General features: G+C 37.6%; 1 protein-coding gene across 10 annotated transcripts in view; it reads right to left on the bottom strand.

The window, feature by feature from the left end:
- Positions 1-20,938, bottom strand: part of SPAG9 (sperm associated antigen 9) — a 66,001-nt gene that overhangs the window by 23,866 nt on the left and 21,197 nt on the right. For 3 of the 10 annotated variants that reach the window (XM_052807659.1, XM_052807661.1, XM_052807668.1), the window contains 7 exons: positions 14,590-14,684; positions 9,597-9,750; positions 5,304-5,514; positions 4,681-4,780; positions 3,418-3,539; positions 753-767; positions 214-271 (listed from right to left, as the gene is read on the bottom strand). In XM_052807659.1, coding sequence (XP_052663619.1) covers positions 214-271; positions 753-767; positions 3,418-3,539; positions 4,681-4,780; positions 5,304-5,514; positions 9,597-9,750; positions 14,590-14,684 — 755 coding nt within the window. Of the gene's footprint in view, positions 1-213; positions 272-752; positions 768-3,417; positions 3,540-4,680; positions 4,781-5,303; positions 5,515-9,596; positions 9,751-13,744; positions 14,107-14,589; positions 14,685-18,429; positions 18,449-20,938 lie in introns of those variants that run through there. The other 7 variants (XM_052807660.1, XM_052807662.1, XM_052807669.1 and 4 more) reach the window with 6 other exon arrangements.

The raw sequence follows: 20,938 nt of genomic DNA, 5'->3' as shown, positions 1-20,938 counted from the left end.
CAGCTTTTGCTTCTGAGGGCCTTAATTTCTAGAATATCAACTAAGCTATATATTTAGCCAATTATACCTACATATTCAAAATACTTATACCACCACTAGTCTTAGAACTCAAAGCACATTTGTTTAACTTCAACTTTCTGCATATGAAGATACTGAAGATATGACAAAACAACAGAGAAGGGCAGTATTTTTTACATACACATTCTCACTTACTTTGTCTCCAACAGCTGAGTGTTTTCCAAAATAAGGTTTTCAACCTCACGACCCATTCCTTTCCAAAGGAAACAAACACACACATGAAATTAGCAGACAAAATGGATGTTTTCACAAAACCTGTTTTGCCATTACTTAAAATTTAGCTGGTTTCAGACATGACAAACTTGTCAGAAAAACTGTGAGCTATCTGAAGCTTCAGGACCTACCTTCTACAATTAGCTTTCCCCTCCACCTTCTTCCCAATCTGCCTTCAGTTACAGCCTAAAGGCAACCCTGGCTAACCACAGGCTAGTAGTTAGTGCTACCTCCACCTAGTCTATACGTTTTGAAGAGGTTACGTTCCTACCAAGTCAAAAACCAAACACGGCATCACTGGGGAAGTATTAGTCCACAAAAAGTTAAGTTTAAAATGCTCAACTGTCTTTTATACCATGTTAGATATAAAAGTATATCAGTTATAGACACAAGACATGCTGAATTATAAAGCTCAGATTGCAAAAGCCCTGCAGATCTCCCCAGAGCAAATGATACCTTACCAAAGAAATTATGGTCTTTAAAGGCCATGCATTCCATGTAGAGCAAAAACAAGAACAAGAAACATTTCATGTAAGGTGTAGTATGAGTGAAGAGCAATAAAATATTTAGACTTATGAAGTAAGAGTGAATTAAAACAAAGCCACCACCAAAAGTTTGAAGTGGAATGTGATGTGATTAGAAGCAGGATTTATACAGAAGGCAGATGTTAAAGTTAAGTTTGTCACAACCATGTCTATTGGTTAGACCTCTTATAAAAATCAGTAACTTAATAAAAGTCTATCTCATTTTCTGTGAAATAATTTAGATGCACAGTACTTGGAAGAAATGCTAAGCCAGTCAGTAAAAGTTTCAAATGAACATGTTACTACGGAAAAAAGTTAAATTAACTCTTCATGTAACTACTTCAATATTATTTAAATTTATGGAGAATAATCTCTCACCCTATTGTTTGCATGCCTAAAGTAATATGATTTGCAGGTTTTTAAAAAGATAAACTTTCAGGCAGAAAATAATTATTTTACATCTTGCACAGCAAAATAATTACCACACTAATGATTGCAGAAATTATGCTAATTCAAGATTAACACAACAAATAAAAAAGGTATCTTAATGGTGGAGGCCTTTTAAAATACTCTATGAACCCAATCTTCTAAGCAACTTTAGTAGCAGAAGACTTAAAAGATATTTGGATAACAATAAAAAAAAAAGTATCGAAAAATAGACATGCAAATCAAAGTTCCCTCTTTTGGAATTCCTCTTTCTAGGTTTTGGATTAAAAGTAAATGACATTTAATAGTGAAGGAACTTAGATCAGCTATTGTTACTCTATCAATATCTGGAGAAATCCCCTACACTACAGTCATCAAGAGGTTTTATTCAAATGGCTATTGCTTTTTAAATGTTTTCAGTATTCACAGGTAAAAGTACCTAGGATCACTTCCAACAGGTTTCAGGACCCTTTATAATGCAAGACAAAAACTAGAAAGCCAAGAGTGCAAAGGCAAAAAAAAAAGTTACCAAGCAGGGAAAAAATGCAGAGAATGTATTTTATGAGAGCAGCAGCCAAGAACGCCTAACTGTAGAAGCAACAGATTTCAAAGAATTTTTTTTAAAAAAAGAAGCATACACACCAGAATATTCCCCTGGGTATGCAGCCCAAGAGAAAACAGATTAGAGAAGCCCAATTAACTACTTTTACAGAACTCCAAACTGAAGTTTAATGCTCACTTAGAACAGATCCGAATGCTTGAAACACACCAACTATCCTCGATGCAGATGTGGCTTTTAAGTAACACAGAGTAATTTGGACCGTGGTTGTGCTCCAAGTGAAATGATGATTATATAGTAAAACTTTTAGACCAACACATTCTGCACCACAAACGCAGTTATAACAATGTGTTCATTTTGCACACACCGGTGTTTCTAGCAGTAGTTTTATGGAAAATGGTAATGAAGTCAGTGACAAACTTTTGATAGGTTATATGAAAAAGTATATCATTTTTGCCCATGGAAAACAAAGCATCTATTATCAAGAAGTCCTGACAGTAATTTGATTTCTTTAAACAATTTATCACGTAGCTAAGGGATGGAAATTGCTATACGATAATACTTCTCCAGTATCTGTACTTTTGCATGCAGAATGTGTCATTAGTTATCCCTGTGACAACAGAGTGCGAGAGGTTTGGATGAAGTATGTTCCAGCAAGGATGCATTGGTCCTCACTGCTCAGGATTCAAAGCAGCAGAGTGTGACAACAAAGAAAAACCATCTCCCAGACTGGACATAGGCCCATTACTCCTAGTGATTAATACTTTGCAGAAATGTCACTTACTTGATGTAAAGTAAGTTGCTGGTGGAACACTGAACAACCAGCTATCCAGACTGCACGTACAACAGTCCTATATAATACTACTAACAATCTGTATTTTTGCCGGGTCAGACAACAGAAGCAAACAAACTGCTGATTTTCTGTATACAACCCATTTCTAAAACACACAAGAGTTGCATCAGCATTTTATACATTCCGTAGTATCACCTTTCATTATTTCAAAATGAGGCCTGAAAACTTATATGGCCAAAAATATCTTACATTTTTTATAGAAAGACCCTTTTTTAATGACCTTTTTGCCCCTGATCAATTAATATTCCCCAAACTTACATTCTGTTCAGTCAGCACACAAGTGGCAGCAAGCTGCTTAGGGGGAAGAGAAATGTGAGTTCCCTCTCCCCCTTCAGTTAATGGTTTGATTCTTGAATTATCACCATTGCCTTCTGCTGCAATTCTCTCTTACAAGTTAAATTCCAAAGAGAGATGATAAAGCCAGGCCATTACAGATTGGGCACAATCTGAATTAAACTACCTAAAACTAGATCAAGATAAAAATCCCTGCTCGAGATAAAAATACTTGTGTCAGAGAACACATAGTGAAAACTGGAATAGAGAGTAGTGTAAGAAGTGCCCCAAAAGATTCAGGCTGATATCATTAAACTGAAAGAAAGAACAAACACTTTCTCTTGGGTTTTGCATTCCAATGACCACCTTAGGATGATATTCAAAAGGTTTTAATGCAAATGAATCCTAACAGTAAATCCAGCAACGGTAATTAAGCACTCCACTAACAAGGAAAATTCCTGTAAACAGCATCTTTAAATAACCTTTCTTACCCAGTAAATCTGCACCTTCATCCACATCGCCAATTAGGCCAGAACCAGCAGATGACAGCTCTTCAAAGAGTGACTCTGTATTTCGGTCAAATGCTTTGTTCTCTATGCCTTTGGTAGGAGTGCTGTTCAAAGAATTAAAACAAGACATAAAAAAAAGCAGAAAGAAAACATTCCCACAAAGAAGAAAATTTTCTGTGTTTTTACCAGTAGTTCATGTTACCCCCCAAAAAAGCAGAAGTAAAATTCTCAGAAGCTTTCTGTTGGCTTAGAGTCCTAGATTCTATTTTCAAATACTACTTTGGCATCAAGATCCCAAACTTGAGGTAGCTGCTGATATTGAGCTGGTCAGGACTTTAATAAATTAAAGCATATCAAGTTTTGGCATATAGAAATTTGGCCCCGCCAGGACTTAGTCAGCCCAAATGCCTAAAGAACAGACAGCTCAGCCAAACTGGAAGGCATTTAATATAACAAGAACACGAGAGAACCAAATAGTAAGAGATCAACATATTCCTCTGGCCAGAAAAGGGGCTCCTTTCACACAAAGAACTTACACCATTAACATTCACCATACAAGCTAATTTTTTCCATCTCATCACAAGAATGAAACACACAGACATATAACATATTTGAAGGACTTGTGGCTAGACCCTAAATTGTTCAGGGCTTGCCTAAAAGATCAGGCACCCCCACCCCACCCGCCGCTACTAAAACAGCACTTGTTTGTTTTTTGTGGGGCTTTAGAGCTTTTGAAAGAAATGTTATCCTTCACAAGTAAAACCCTGCAAGGAAGCAGACTCAAGCAAAAGCATTCTGCCAACACTAGGATTCCACCATCAGAATCTGACAAAAAGAGTGCTGTAACACTTGCAAAGACAGTCACAAATCCAGATTTTAAAGATATGGAAGAAAAACACAAGGACCCAGCTTGGAAACTGCTAGTACATTGAAACCTTGACCCAGGGAGAAAAGGCCTCTTGGTATAGACCTTTTGCTTGAAATAGGGAAAGAACATTAAAGCTTTCTTAAGTCTGGTGCAATATGAAATACCCTGAACGTTCATCAGGTGTAGCAACAGAATGAAGAACTGCTGTTGCACTTAAAGCCTCCTGCCGGATTTGGGGAAATAAGGTCACAAAAGCAGGAGATCCATAATGTGTGATCTCAGTCTGGTAAGATTTCTAAACAAGTCACAGGTTCAAAACCAAAGTCTGGTACTTTCTAAAATTGGTCTTCCTACTCAAATCACAACACACAACTTACCTGGAACCCTTATATCCACTGAGATCTTTATCCATATCCAACTCTGGAGTTGACTCAATGATTGCCTGAACTTCGGATTTTTCTTCATTTTCATTTCCACCTAGGGAAAAGCAAGTGGTACATCTCCACAAACAAAATCACCGTAACATATGAAATTACCTACATGTAGTTGTCATTAATCAATCAGCAACTTAGTAGACTTCTGTTCAAAGACTTATCAAGGTAATTAAATGAGAAGACCTATAGATTTTCATACTCTAGTGCAGACACTGGAATTTTTAAGTGTCTCCTGAATTTAACTTAAGTCATCCAATGGTAGTTATTTCCCAGTATTTCTGCAATCGAAACCAAGCAGATGTCTATCATCTCATGACTTTTTGTGTCTAGATGAGTGCCACTTCTGCTGTTTACAAAGAAATGTCATAAATAATTCTGATTGTAGAAAAATAAGGACTAAAGCCACCAATAAACAACAGACTTCTATCCTTTACCAATATTCTGTACTCCTAAAATATTGAGTAAAAAAAACATTTCTCATTTGTGGCACAACAGTTAAGGTATTTCACAACAGATTAAATACGAAGTCCATAGTAACCATGCACTAAAAAGTTAAAGCAGCTCACCAGTGGACACATTTCTTGTCTCCTGAGCTACCTGTACTTCAATATTCTTGCTTACGTCCAGCTTCTCATTCGGCATATCTGCATCCTTCGCAAGCCCTTCAACATCTTCCTTTTGAGGAGTTTCAGCAGGCAGTACGGGTACATCTGAAGCGGCTGTGGATGCTGGAGTCGTAGATTTTGAGCCTGCTTGGCTAACGTCAGAGAGCTCATCCTAAAATTGAGCAATTGCCATTAGAAAAATGAACACAAATTAAAGTATTATTAGAAGAGTTAGGCATATAAACTAAAGAACAAACACCAAAATTACTGTATTTTACTGAAGAATATCCGAATGCAAAGAAACAGGAATGGAAAGTATACTTCAAGCCAGTACTGCCAAATTAATCTTTAGACTATGGCTGTTTCACTTCTCTTAAGGAAGTTATAGCTACATAAAACATGCCCTTATTTTTAATACTAATGTTTGATCTCAGTAATTATAGTCACAACTTCAGAGTGCTTTTCTGTTAAGTCTTCCAGACAACAGGCAGCATTCCCATATTAATAATCATTCAGCAGTTCATTGTGTACCTAGAAGCTTCCCAAAGCTGTTAAAAAATTAATTGTTCAAAACGTGCACGATATCTTAAAATATCTACTTTTAAAAAGTAGACATTGAAACACTGATGCAGAACATGAATTTAACTGAAATAAAAGTATAGTCTTTGCAAGCACTTCACTCAAACCCTTTTAATGCACTTTCCAGTCTGAACTGTAAGCCCTGGCTGACATTGGGAACGAGACATTGAACTGCAGCGACTACTTGTCTGGTTAGATTTCAGATCAACTATGAACATCAGTAAACAGCTCCTTCTTAGAAGCCGATTCCTGGCAGCAGTTTACATTGCAGTGACACTGTATCACGAATCACAAGTATGGCTATTAATCCAGCTGCTAGACTCAAGATTATAATCATTACTCAGACAGGGCTGCATCAGGCACTGTGTTCGAGGGCAGGCTAGCCTGTGTTTGATACAACTAGAAGCTACTACCTGATAATACCAATAGCCCTTTTCTGGACTTTGTCTCATTTTATTCACATCTTATGCCTCATTCATGACCAGTGCCATACCAGCATCCAGATGTCTGAACTGTGACTTAAACAGCACGTAACAGTGAACAAGAGCTCACTGCAGATATGAAAACAAATTTGTCTGTTTGGGCCAGTAATTTCTAGCATACAGCATTAGAGGAATCTCCTTGGGAAAAATCAGGATGAAACATAGAGGCTGCTATATGCAAAACAAAGGCAGGACGGTAAGTTTTGATAAAAAGTTCTTTTACGGTTTTGTTTGGGAATCGGAGGTGAACGCAAGGCTCCTAGACAAGTTTGTGACATTTAAAGAGAACATATCCGTTAGCTCAGGAAACCTAAACTTGTCAAGAACAAAGCAAGTTTAGATTTTGTGAAGCAAGAATTCATCATACTGCTAGTAACACTTTGAGACGGAATTGAAATTGAATTTTAAGGTTATTTAAAAAAAAACAAGAGACCTGCATATAGACACACATTCACTCAATTGTACTTAGTGTAAAATTACTAAGAATTTTAATTTCTCAATTTTTACTTTTGGAACTTCCTGGAAAGATAAGATTTTAATTTGTGGCGGCAAGGAAGAAAACACATGTTTACGTATATCAGCATAAATGTAATGCTTGCATCATATAGTGACATCTCCACATGGAATCTGCAAGCCCTAGAAACAAAATTCAGCACTTTCAAGACCTGCCTATCACTTACTTGGTTTTCATCCTCTTTTAGTAAATTCCAAAATAACCAATTATTAATATTTGACATTCTGACAAAATTATTCAGAAATACACTGAATTAACAGATGCCTCCAAAGGAATAAAACATGTACACTTACCCATAGTTATTCAAGGCAACAAAAGCAACATATGAAAGTGTTATGAGATACGTTGTATCCATTAAAAAAAAAAAAAGCTACACAATTTACCCAATTGCCTTTTGAATTGGTGAAGTTCAGCCTCTGGATAATGATTCATACTTCAGCAAGCAGATACAGAAAGGAGGAAATGGTAGCCCTTACCAAGGGAATCCAGAGTTCACACAAACAAGGAATAAAACCTCAACAGAGCTGCTGGCTCTGTTCAAACATTTCTACATCTTTGTATTCCAAAAGCATGCACTAACTGATGCAGCACAGACTGATCACTGACTTTCACACACAAAGCTCAAGAAAAACAGCTTGATAGCACAAGAGAAAACAGTGAAGAGAATGGTCCTTTCCTTAAAGGAATTTCAAATAATCCCATCTATTTTACAGTTCTGACTTTATTATCTACTATACTTTTTTAGCTAACTCTTGGAAACTATACTGATTAAACTATCATGAATGCTTGTTCTAGAACTAGTGGAAATGAAATGCAATTCCATTAAGTGACAATGAATTAATCAAAATATCTCAAAGCCTAAGCATTTGAAAGTCAGTGCTGTGTTGACTTTGCCAAAAAAGTCAAACCTGCCATGTTGCCAAAAGACTTTTCCTGAAAAAAGAAAAATTAGTTTTAAAATTAGATAGTTAAATCTGAAGAAGTAAAAGCTCATCTGCAATGCTTTGCAGAAATAAGCAGAAGAGAATAAATGGTACATAACTATATGTTGTCTTAAAATGATATCCAGCAATGTCACTACTGTACAGGCCATGCATACCCAGTCTTTTTCGTCTGGGTTTCTTCCTGACACCTACTCTGTGATACTTTTAGAGGAAACACTGACCATTAATGAAATGTTCATGCATGAATGGAAAAAAGATGCCTGAAAGCAGCAGAATCTTGCTTGTGCGTCGTACTTGATGTTAAAAAGAATGTAGAGGAAATAAAAGTATTAGAGAAAACAGTTTCAAGTTCTGGTTATGACTTCAATATATCATGTTACTCAACAGGTTCACTTCAGAAGTACTTTACATTCGTAGCTGAAAAGCAAAAATGCTGCTTTGGACCTAAGGAACTTTTTCTGACTAACTAGGTTTGAAAAATTAGTCTGTGCTGTTTTGTAAATTCTCTTCTAGCAGTGCATTATTTTTAGAAGAACTATACCAAGAAGCCTATTTTGACAATATATAGTAACCAACATAATTTTATGAGGGGACAGGACGGGATCAGAGCCTTCCCTTTATACTTCATCTCCACCTACTCTTAGTCATAACTTTAAGCTGTATTTCAGTCAGCTCTCCTAAAGTCTGTCATTTTATTGATGTTAATTGGCATAGGACAAAGGGAATAGGACAAATTTAAGATCCAAAAATGGTCCTAGCCAAGAGTTTGTTAAGTGACTAATTTTTAGATCCAAACTCCTGTTGTGACTTTGATATGTTTATAATTAACCATTACTTACACTTCCCATTATCTCCATTTGACCTCTAGGCAAAAAAAAAAAAAAAAAAAAAGTCTGGGTTCCACTTACTTCTGCATAGCTTTTTAATTCTTACCAGTTTAATATTCCCCTGCTACGTATTAAGTTCCCTCAGGAGGAAATTCCCCTCAGCTGTATGCCTTTTCAGAAATAACAGTACATCCATAGTCTTTGAAAAAAACCTCATCAAGATAAACATATAGGGAGACTTTACACATTCTGGAGTTCTTCACCCTGCAGATCCCTCCTCCCGCTGTGTTGTTAGCGTGCCCTAGTCCCGACTGCCTGATTCATCACACTAACACCACTCCTCCATTTTTCCATTTCTGCAGCTTGTTCTATGCCACCCTCTCACTGTTGGAACATAGAACAATTGCAGGAATTATAGCCAAACTACGTGTAAGGGAAATCATAATCACAGGCTAATTTAGGAAAGTTAGGTCATTCTCAACTCTGTGGTATACCTACACTATATGCCTGATAGTAGGCAGAGGCTGCCTGTGTACTAATTAAAGCTTTCCTTCTAAAACAATGTTAAACCAGCAGAGCTGTTTACACTATCTAGTTACATTATCTAGTGTGTAAAGACCAAGTGACTGACCTTTGGAAAGGGTCCTTAGTCAGAAAGAAAAAACCCACTCCTGCGAGTAAGAGAACTAGCCTGTATTACAACTGATTGGGAAAAAGCAACCCAAACTCCATTTCTTCAAGTAAGTTCCCTCGAAGCTCATTTGAGTAAGCAACATACTTGGCTTACACAAAGATGATTTAGGGGTTTCCCTCCTCCCCTTCAATTTGCTTTTTCTCCTCAGCAAGGATCTATAATCTGTTTACAGGAGTTTCTCCTAACACACAAGGCTGCCAAGCTGAGTGCTCACCTTTAGGCTTGTGTGGGACCGTGGCTGGCTTAGCTCATGGAATTTCCAGTGCTCTGACCCAGGCGTTTCCCCTGCTTCTCTCTGAGTTTCAGGTGTAAGTAGTGCATCTCCTGGAGGTAATGGGAAGATGCCCAGTGATATTGGACGCTCCTTTCTGTTTGAAAGAGAGACAGGTTTCATCAGCCATTTCAGATGTCACATTTTATTTTCCTGTATGCCTTTGAAATCAGCAGGGAAGTGGTAAAATTATAGGTTCAAACACTCATACGCTGTGCTCTATTAAATATACAATGTAGCATACACAGTTCGTATTACAGCACCTAACAATTCTTCATTTCACATTGTGTGATTACAAATAGCCTATTCCATGGCTTTAGATAGCAGTTATTGATTGCACTGCAGCTAATCTATAGTAAACAAAAGTTTTACAGAAATGGAACACAAACAGGACTGTAAGATGAAAATGTTTCCTTATTTCAGACTAAATTACAGTTTTCACCAGCCACTCTTAAAAATAACATTTTGCAATTTTTTTTGGCAAGGTACAGTACCACATAACTTCGACAATAGCCAACAGCTAAATCATTAACTGCAGTATTTGTGAAAGTTGTAAACAATCAGCTTAAAGTCCAACTCTTCTCAAAACTTATGATATTTTTCTTCTGAAGATCACAGGAATTACATGCATTTGTATAACTGAAAAAAAATGGGTCAAGGAATTACCAATGTTAAAACTAGCTCAGCCAAAAATTGTGTAGTTTTAACCAAGATTAGTTCAACACTCTACTTCATCCCAAAGCTGCACAAAAGCTCGTGCCAGTAAGGCAAATTACTTCATCCCAGCTCTTCACCATCGCTGCTATCTTTATCACTTCCGTAAGGCAAATGTTGGAAATTCCAAAGCTTTGTACATTGACCCTCCAAAAAAAAAAAAAAAAAATTCCCAAGTCAATCTTGCCATCAGTAGTGCGATCAATAAACAAAGAGATTAATTCTTCCTGCTAGCAAGAGACAAAAACATTGTGTAGAATGCAACTCATAGGATGCTACAGCCAGCCCTGAAAAGGAAAAATATCAGCCAGGGATAGAATTGAGATAAAGCAAAGTATTTGTTCAGTCAGAACAATGAAATACAGAAAAAAGGACTGTAATCAACTAGCACAGCTTTAAGTATACTGAAGACAGAAGATAAAAGTGTGCACAAGTGATGGCAGAAAATTATGCTTCTTGAAAGCATAGCCCATAAGTACCCCTGCAGAGACAATCCAGACAAAATACTAGGGATTTGAAAGATCTCACATTTTAGCATGATAAAAAGTCAAATCACAGCAACATATACTTTCTTCTGCAAGGCTTTTCACAAATTAAACATAACCTAGGCAGAATTCTGTGCACAATTAGTATCTGCATATAAGTTATATGCAAAAATATTAAAGGGAATGTTAAAAAGCAAAAGGAAAAGCTAAGCATTTTTATAATTTTGTTTTGGTTTGGTTTTTGTTTACTTAGAAGAAAAGGTAGTCAAGAAGGGGTTGTATTTAGCAATTAAGCAGTAAACTCCTTTTGGTAAATTTTACATCTCAAAAAAACCAACGTTCAAACAGCAAACAATTTTAATTGGCATGAACCTTTCCAGTCCAGGTGTACAAAGATGCTCCTTGTTACAAAAATCCTTGCAACTAATTCTCACATTGCATGTATCTTGCCCTTTCATAAATACTATTCCAGGTTCGGTCACTAATTCAGAAGCAGTTCAGCAGAGCAAAGTAGGCAGCAAAGCAAGTAAAGCAAAATCAGTCAGGGTTACAAAATAAAAAGCATCAGATACTGTTTCAGCATCTGCAAACTAACTGTGCTGAAAAAGCTTCATAAATATAGCCATAGAACTAAAGAGAATCTGGTTCCAATGATTCCCGCTATTGTAACAGGTTCTGCTTTTCTTTAGATTTCCCACAACTCTAATGTGTGTGGGGAACAAAAGACATACCACATAAGCTTAGATTATGTCAAAAGACAGACAGAAACCATTTCATTGGTTAAGAAGTCCAGCAACAAAAAAAGGAAAAAAAGCAGCCCTTCAGTGGAAAAGAAAGCCGGTGATAAAGCATGCATTGTGAAGGGCCCTTCACTTTGGAAAACACCTCCCGGAGCAATGCTTCAGAGCAGACAGATTTGCTTACTTGCAGGATATGCCACAAAGCTTTTCTTTGCAGTCTTCAGAAGAGAGAATTTAAAGAAAATGGGTACCAAATAGAGTTCATAACTGACATTTGCTTTTTTGCAGAACAGTTTTAAATAAATTTTATAATGAACTTGTTTTGATGTGCTAAAACACAGTTCAGGTGCATTGCAAGACTACACAGTAAATGAAGTTTGAAGAGGGGGCTTATTTTCGAAATGAAGGTTATTATGTGCATGTCTGCATTAAAAGAAATTATCTGATTAGACTGAAGCAATTTCAACTTATTTCACTGGTTGTTGACCAGAAAGCAAAGAACCTCTTCTACTCCCTCAAAGTCCAAGAAATATCTGTAAATACAACAGTGAGCAGAAGACAGGCACGTGTTTTAAAAGCCTAAACTAATATTCTGAAGTGATGTACTGAAGCATTTACAGGAACCTTTAGGATAAGCAACCAGATGCTCTGTTCTAAAATCCGACTAGTGTTAAAAAAAATAGAAACAATTCTTCTACAATTAGATTTCTCCATCCTATATTTTTCTTTTTTAAATGAATAGAAGACTAAGAAACTGACTTCCAATTCCTGTAATTCCTAAAACAAATTAATAGGGGCAGGAAGAAAACATAGCTTCCCAAACCCCCTCAAATCCCTTAAATATTCTCTAGGGAGCAAAAGCACATTACAAAAAAACCTCTCTTTCTTAAGCCATCTGACTGCTTAAATATATATAAAAAAAAAAATCTAATAGCAGTTACTGAACATGAAGTTCAATATTTTTTGCTTTGCTTTTCAGAGTTGGGGGTTGTTTTGGGTTTGGGTTTTTTCCCCCCTTTTAAACTAGCACAGCCTTACTAACTAGATCAGTCTATAGAGAGTTACATTTCAAATTTATTTTATTTATTTGTATTTAAATATTCATACATGTTTATTATCAGTTATTAATAATTCATATTTCTTTTATCTATTGATTGGCTTTAAACCTTTGGAACAACCCTTCTGTGCTCAGAGAACCAAGTTAAAAGTGTACTACCATAGAAAGTTTACATGCATCATGTATTTAGGAGAAAAAGTCACATAGCTCTTTCAGAGAACACTGTTTTCCAGCATTTTTCCCTTTTAAAATAAAGTTTACTATTAAATTTACAACCACAATTAAAGTATGTCAAGTTTTCAGGTCAAAAAGTTACATTTTAAAACTTTTCCAACTGCTTTCCCATTGTAATTATAGTACTAAAACATGTCAAGATTACTTTTGGTCACAATATTCTAACGCATCTCTGCTACTGCTCCAGGCAACTAGGACAAACAGAACATAACTTGAGGGGGGACAGAGTTGGCAGCTTGCCACACAAGTACGGAAAAGGAGAAGAGGATAACATTTGGCTGAACAATAGTGAATAGGCTTTAGGAGTTCTAATGCTTAAATAATGAAAGTTTTTTTTTCCCACCAACCAATAATCAGATTTTTTTTTAAATAATGCAATCAACTAATTACTGTGGTTTCGAGATCATCAATTAACTGATCTTATACAATTCTTTGGATTAAAAGAAGTGAAATTTCATAGTACAAGGCCTCAGACTGCATACGTTTATGGCTACATGAGATCAGCCAAGTACCTGACAATACACTGAACATTGAGCTTTATCCATGACATTATCATTGCAGCTTTTTTGCAGGTTACAATAAAGCAAAGTAATAGCTTTCTAAAAAAAAAAAAAACAAACAACAAAAAAAAGAGACACATAAACTGACCTTGTACTTGCTTAAATGAAAGGCAATGAAATTTGAGTGTATAAAAATAAATATTGCTATGTCCCGGTCCATAAATATTATGTTTCCAAAGATTTTATAATTTATACATAATTTACATCTCTAATTTATCCTTGCTCTTTCTGTTTGAAAGGAAAACAGAAAGCAGAGAAAAAGAAAGAGCGCATGAAGGCAAGGTTCAGTAGGTCAGAGTACCTGAGTATCCTTGGTAGGTTCTGCGTCAGAGCTGGCACACCAGTAGAAATAGAAAAGTGCACTAGCAGCAAAACAGAGAGCGATACCAAGATAGCCGAATTAATGACCACCGCCCCGCCAACGAAGCCAAACACAAATAGCAGCATGCATCCAGGATTCATGGCGCTGCGCTGGCATGGTGAAATGCCGGAACCAAGAAGGCTACACAGGGGCCGAGGGTGTATCTTTGTAGGCAAAGTCTGTCATTCAGCCGCTGCCACAAAAACAATGCCATCAGCAGCAGCTTTCTACTCTTCTGCAGCAGCTCCAGAGCAATGACATCACCGCTCTCCTCCCCCTCGCGCCGCGAGCCGCCGCGATCCTCGCAGCATCTATGCAGCGACGCAGAGACACAGCCAGCCCTGGAGTTATTCTCCCCTCCTTCCACGCAGAGTTCATAGGCTAGAAAGCTTCAAAATCTGCATAATATATTCACATCGAGCCCTGAGAACAAACGGGTACCACGATACGCACCTTCATCAACCCGTATGCAAAGCGACGGCAAGATATCAATTATTCTGGGACAGCTGCTGACATTTTCCCTGCCTACCCAAATGCAAACACTCAAAAAAGCTGAAATTGTTTAAGGCTAACGTACAAAGTATATCTCAACGTTTAGCAGTATGACAGCAAAAGCTTCTTTCTACTGATTTCTACACTATTCTCTTACCGCATTCCAATCATACAACAAATCTTTCTGATTCAGCCGAACCGTTGTTGTGGGATTAAACAACAAAGTCTTGCAAACACAAATGAATGGATTTTTTTTCTTTCATTTCAGGGTGAGAGCGTAATAAATAGCTTACCTAATTCTACTGTGTGTTGTGGATTCTAGCTGATCACCCCCTGTTAGCTGATGAAGTTTGGTTCTTTCCAAGTGCTCCATATAATTGTGAATCATCTGTTTAAAACGACAGAGAAACAGCAAGAGATATTTAATAACATTTACTTTTACTACAACTGCGTAACTCGTGGCTAACGCAATATAATCTTCCTCTGTAATGCTAAAAATAGTAAAAGCATTCAGAAACGTTAAAGTAGAAGATAAAGAAAAAAGCAAAACTATACAGTGTGTAAAACCACAAACCAGAAGAGAAGCCCATAATAAATAAAAAAAAATTGGAGAACTTACTTGTGCATTCAAGCACAGGAAACATCCTAAGGGCACACAAAGTGCACGTGATACTACGAACGAGTTTTGAACAGAAGTACCATGTTCAAATCCATTTTGAAGGTTGTTTAAGACCTCGTATGTCCCGCAGATATTAAAATTTATTATGTGACAATACATTTCACTATGGCCTAATTGCAAAGTACCGTGAAGGTCAGACAATATGCACCTCAAATATTAAACATAATGAATCCACAAACTAAGAATCAGTAGGCAGAAATATGAAGTCAGCATCTCTTGTTTCTTCTAACATTCAAATAAATTTCAGCTTTCTGTATTTTCTAGAAGTGAAGTTTGGTTTTAAATTATCTAGACTGACATCTCATAAAAAGGACTGAGCACCTATGGATTTTTAGCACTCAAGACGAGCTTTGCTTGCTTGCTCTCTTTCTTTTAAGAGAGAAAGCCACAGGCCAACATGCTGATTCCTGCAGTCATGACTTATTTAATGAACCCTGATTCCAATCGGCCAAAGGATGATGCTACTCAGCATGTAACTGATCCAAGACATGCATGGGGAGAAGTAATGGATACCGCTGCATCACCACAAAAGGTTAATTTGGACATCCATCTTTGAAATGAAAACTGGAAAAGCCTGACGAGAAGCCTACATGACATTTGATATTTTTAGCATTTCGGCACTCACATTCACAGATGAATAGAGCACTCGGAACAAAAAAAAAAAAAAAAAAAAAGAAAGAAACCATAGGTGTACTGCAGAAGAATTTAGTGTACTTTTTTCCTGAGACATATTTAGGTCATATCTCAAAGGCTTCCTCTAGGAAAAAAACCTTTCTGTAAAACTGTAATTTCTTCTGCTATTCTAGAAAAAGTATACACACACTTTCAGAATAGTGTTATTAACAGGCATTTCTACAACCAATATTACATAACCTTTTATTTTGGGGGCAGTTGCAAACATTAGGACTGAATTCAGCAGGACCTGGAAACCTACATCTACATGTTACTGTCAAGTCAGGGTTGATGTGTCCAAAGCCAGTAAGCTTGACCTTCAATACTACTAACTTCAGTTAATATCAGCTTCTCCACAAACACTGCTTGCCAGCATTAGCTATATATGAATATATATTCTTAGTCTGAGATTTTTCTGGTAGAGTGAATTGGCTTAAATACTGACTGATGGGTATTCCATAAATCAGTAACTTACATGGTAAATACTGGTTACGTACAGATCCTGGTTTTCCTTGCATTCACCTGAACTAATTAATATAATTCAGACCAGCAAAAAACCCTATCTTACTATTTTTAGAGAAACATTATATAACATACTTAAATGCTGTCAAAGCTTACAAAATTTATCCTCCAACAAAATTATATAAATGCAACGTTTTACTAGGACCATCTCATTTGCTTTCTGAATTTTTTTAATGCTTGCTCATATGCAGAAGCAATCAAAAGAATTGAAAGCTCCACCTTCAACTATCCACATTTCTTGGTTTTTCTGTTTCCACCAGGCAAGTGAAATTAGGTGTTCCAATGGCTTCTGTGCATTGTTTTACAAACGAGTTTATTATAATCCAAATTAATTAGGAAATTCCTGGAAAAAAAAACACTGCGTGACTTTGAAATGCACATTAGACCATTCTGTATCCTGTTCATGTATTCCCTCATCATTGGAGGGAGATATTACTGAACAGAAGCTGACCTACCTGCAAACACTTCAATTCGCAGCACACCAATTGGTTTCTTGAAGCAAAATTTTAAACAGAACACCTGTGGTGCTTTTTAGCTAGTGAACAGAAGCTGAGTAACTAGTACCTTTCCAGGGTACAACACGTGGGGGAAAAAAGAGCAGGGTCAGTAAAACCCACACAACTTTCATGTTTTGCAAAGTACATAGTTTAACCTACTTTCTTCCCTCCTCTCAGTTTATGCTTTTGTGTACTGAAATGTCTCATCATATTTATTACCCGCATAGAGGCTAGAGGGCAGCCTCTATGTCAATTTAAAGGACTGAACCCAGTCAATTTAAAGGACTACGTAGCTTAGTATTGTTCTGCAGATGAAAACAATGCTGATGGTAAAATAAGCAAATCTGTAGGTGACATACTTCTGCATAAAGCATATAAGCTATAGGAACACAAAAGTAAGATGAAAACTCAAATGTACGCGTCATGGGCACATGCAGTGCAGCATGGCAATTTAGAATCATAGAATTATATGATTCTACATCCACATGCAGTGCAGCATGCCAATTTCTCCACAGATCCAGGCTATACATGCCTGTGATGTCCCAAAAATCAGAAGAACAGTGGTACCAGCATGCAAAGTCCACACACTGCCTCAATCCAGAATCCCAAAGATGAAAGTTGACAATACTGGAATATTCCTCACCCTCCCTCCCTACCCATGGGACAGGGGGACTACACAGCTGATGCTGCAGGGTCATGAGACATAGTGCATGGATTCAACTTCTAAAAATCAGTTAATCAGAAGGCTGAAATAATAAATTAAATACTGTAGCTTATTGGGAAGTTAGCTCACTGTAACTGCTCCTCTACAATAAAATTTTGAGGACTCCCTCCAAAACCACTGGGATTTGAACCAGATGACCTCCAGAAATCTTTTCAACCTGAACTACTCCAAGTTTCAGCATATCCTTGAAGTGCCATCTTGATTAAAAAAAAGTCTAATGAATTAACACACTAGAATTCTCAGTGCTCAAAATCTGATCAAAAGTTTTGCTATGTTTTGATATTACTCAGCTATCCAAAGAAAAAAGTTTAATATCACTGACAATTTAAAAATAGACTTAAATGGATTTAATTTCTCTCTACTTGGTACAATTCCTACCAAAGTTAAACTAAAGGACCAATGATAAATAAAGGACATCTACTACCCTTCTCTTCAACAAAAGTTGCAGTCAATGCTTAATCATCCATAACCTTTTACTACTGACAGCTCACCTTGCTGCCCCTAAAGTCCACAAATATTTTGAATATGACCAATTGTTCCAAGGAAGACATCATAAATACTGACCACTTCAGCATTGTTCTTGTAATTAAATACATTGCTCAATTACCATTAGCTGATGGGATTAAAGTTAAACTCAGATCTTGGAAGAACTACCTTATTTAGTTAACAGCATTTCACAGTTCATGTGTTAGCTCATTTTAGGGCACAACACGTACAAACTGACTGAGCTTCTGAAGACATTACAGCATGAATATGAAAGTCATTCCCTTCGAATGCAAGTGACAACCATGCAATGTCTTTCCATCTCAAACACACACTCAGATTGGTTTCCTCATATGGCACGTGACAAGTTCTACAACTGTAGAAAGTGTTACAGGTTTTTCTACATCTTAAACTTCAGCATTCAGTGAGACAATTAACAGCCTGTCACTAGTTTCTACTCCTACCCTTACAAATACGAGCACTCCCAATGTACACAAGCCTGATACTTTCTTTGTCACAAACAAATGTGTATATACCATGTTGCGGTCATTGTTACCTGCACTTTTTCCTTAACCAGGTTGAGAACATCTCCTTTATACCTTCCTTTTTCTTTCACTCCTCCTTCCTTTTTGTGTCAATGCTTTTACTCCCCCAGGACAGGTTTTAGTAATTCTTTCACTGTCAGACCAGGCTCAGCACTATAGCCCTCGCTGTTCATCCCGCAGATCCAATCAGGTTTGGCACAAGCGGCTCCTCCCTTTGGGAACGTGCGACCAACTGTGTATATATAGATCTTTCTGTGTCCCACATAATCTAGATTTATTAAGGTAATAGACATTTCTAGAATCTCCTTGATTCATTACAAAAGTCCTAAACACACTTCCATGTAACTACCTTTTACCTGTAAGGATTCGTGGTGAGCTTGTCACCTAAGTAAAAGCATCATTCCCACTGCTGAGCTTGATGCATCTTTATCCACATATAAGATGATGTTGCTGGCAGATACAGTAGTATGTAAAGATGCTAAATCCAGGCTTTACGCATCAAGCTGTTAATGCTTAGCACAAGGCTTTAGAAAAACCATTTGCTTGAACAGATATCTAAAGTCTATCTCAAAAACACTGTATGACTGGTACCCACGCTTAGCCACAATTGTAACTAGACATCTCCACTTAGCCTTCTCTTCCTGGTTCCCTGTACAGGGACTTGCTGGGGATATCTGTTTATCCAAATGAACCTGACAAAGTACATTCCCAATGCCAGAGACAGGCTCGCTGTTCTGTCACATTGTATCAGCGCAAAGCACTGAGAAACTTCCATGGCCCAATTATGCTTCATTAAACTAAGCCCATATTCTGTGTGTCAGGGAGATATCGAACCACCTTAGCCTTGTGTTTCCCAAAGGATAAAAAGAATTACTTCCTTAAACAGGAAAAAAAAGTTTTATTTGGGAAATCTGTGCAGAGAAGCGCCACAGGTGTTAGTCAACTCTCAAGCAGATGCTAAAGTACTGCTTTGCCTCAGTTTCCCAACTGAGTAACGAATGTAAAACAGCCTTCAGCCAAGCCTTTAAAAAGCCAGTGCCATAGTTATGAAGTGTACCCCATTAATTATGCAGAAAAAGACAGACGCTTTACATCCTACTCAGGGGGGTTTGCCCTGAGTCACTAGCAGCAGCGCATCATCTCTTTGCCGCAAAGGCAAAAAAGCACCAACAGGTACGTGTAGAAGACAGGACTGCTTTTATACAGGCAATACAAGAAGTCAATTTTCTATTAAACAGAACAGTATTTGAGATAAAAGCTAACCGAGTAACAAAATTCCTTTCTAAGTCTATAGAGCAAAGGCCTGCAGATTTTTGGATTAGACTGCTGTCAACCATTCACCTTTCTAGCCTACTGCCCTTGTATGATTACCTCCTGCATTTGGTCCTTTATAGCCAGGGAAAGATGGAAAAGAGACTTTGCATAGTTAGATTCTAGAAGTTCAAATTCAGGAACTCCAGCATACTGCTTTATTGCTCATCTGTTCTGAGCTTTAGAACAGAGAAAGATCAGCGCAAGATCAAAATACACTGCAAGCAGAGGAAAGACAAGGGACCAGAGCATGTTAACTAAGCAGGGGATCACGCCATGGATGTAAGGACATGTTCAGGCTGCATTCATACATTCTGTCCTGACTGAACAGATTATCCTCTTCGCTACCTGCCACAAATGCCCGGCTACACTCCACCTTCCAATCTGCCAACTCAACTGCTCAGGTTATCATACCCTAATCCATTTAAAATCAAGCCAGTTAGCTCAAGCATAGACTTACCAGGGGAGGAAGCTTAAGGGGATATATCCCACTCATACCCATTAGCTCATCTCCCACTCTACAGAGAGCAGCAAGATAGAGGCTAATTTAACAGAAGGGTGAAGAAGGCTAAAGCCTCTTTCCAGAGCTTTAACAAGCCAAGGCAGCCCTGCTGTCTCTGCAGCTGCAAAGACACCTTGTTGCTAGGGCAGGCTGGTGTCCCAGAGCTGCAATGCAGAGCCCTGTCTCTGGCAGGCTGAGCTCCAAGGAGCGCTCCCAGCATTCATCACAACGCACACCGCAGGCGAGGGATTCGGTTCTCAGGTTCGCATCACTGGCGTAACTTCCTGTGGCTTAAGCAGTTTAAGTAGGTCTTGGTCAATTTTGACTGAAACCGTTTAGGTGAAATTCCCATCAGCTGCTGAGCCAGCAAGCTTGCTGGGCAGTGATCTTCAGCAAAGAGGTAGCTGCAGGCAGGTAGGGTTAGTGCTGAAGGAGGAGATGGCTACAGAGCCTCAGTGAAGTCAAAAGTTGGAAAAGACAGACATCCAAGTCTGAAATACTAAGCTGTGAATTAAAGAAGGGGGGTGGGGGTGTTGGGGGGAGGTGGTATGGAGAGAAGCAAATACTGAAAACAGGCAGAAAAGAAAAAAATTTCTAGAAATTAAGATTGCAGAAAATGCAGTCAAGTTACATCTTTAACACAACATCTGTCAAAGTAATCACTGCCAACATCTTAGAGCTAAAAAAATAAATATCTTTCTAATGGT

The sequence above is a fragment of the Harpia harpyja genome, chromosome 14 (genome assembly GCF_026419915.1).
Source record: "Harpia harpyja isolate bHarHar1 chromosome 14, bHarHar1 primary haplotype, whole genome shotgun sequence".
Classification (NCBI taxonomy): domain Eukaryota; kingdom Metazoa; phylum Chordata; class Aves; order Accipitriformes; family Accipitridae; genus Harpia; species Harpia harpyja.
This window is presented reverse-complemented; position numbering and strand designations above follow the sequence as displayed.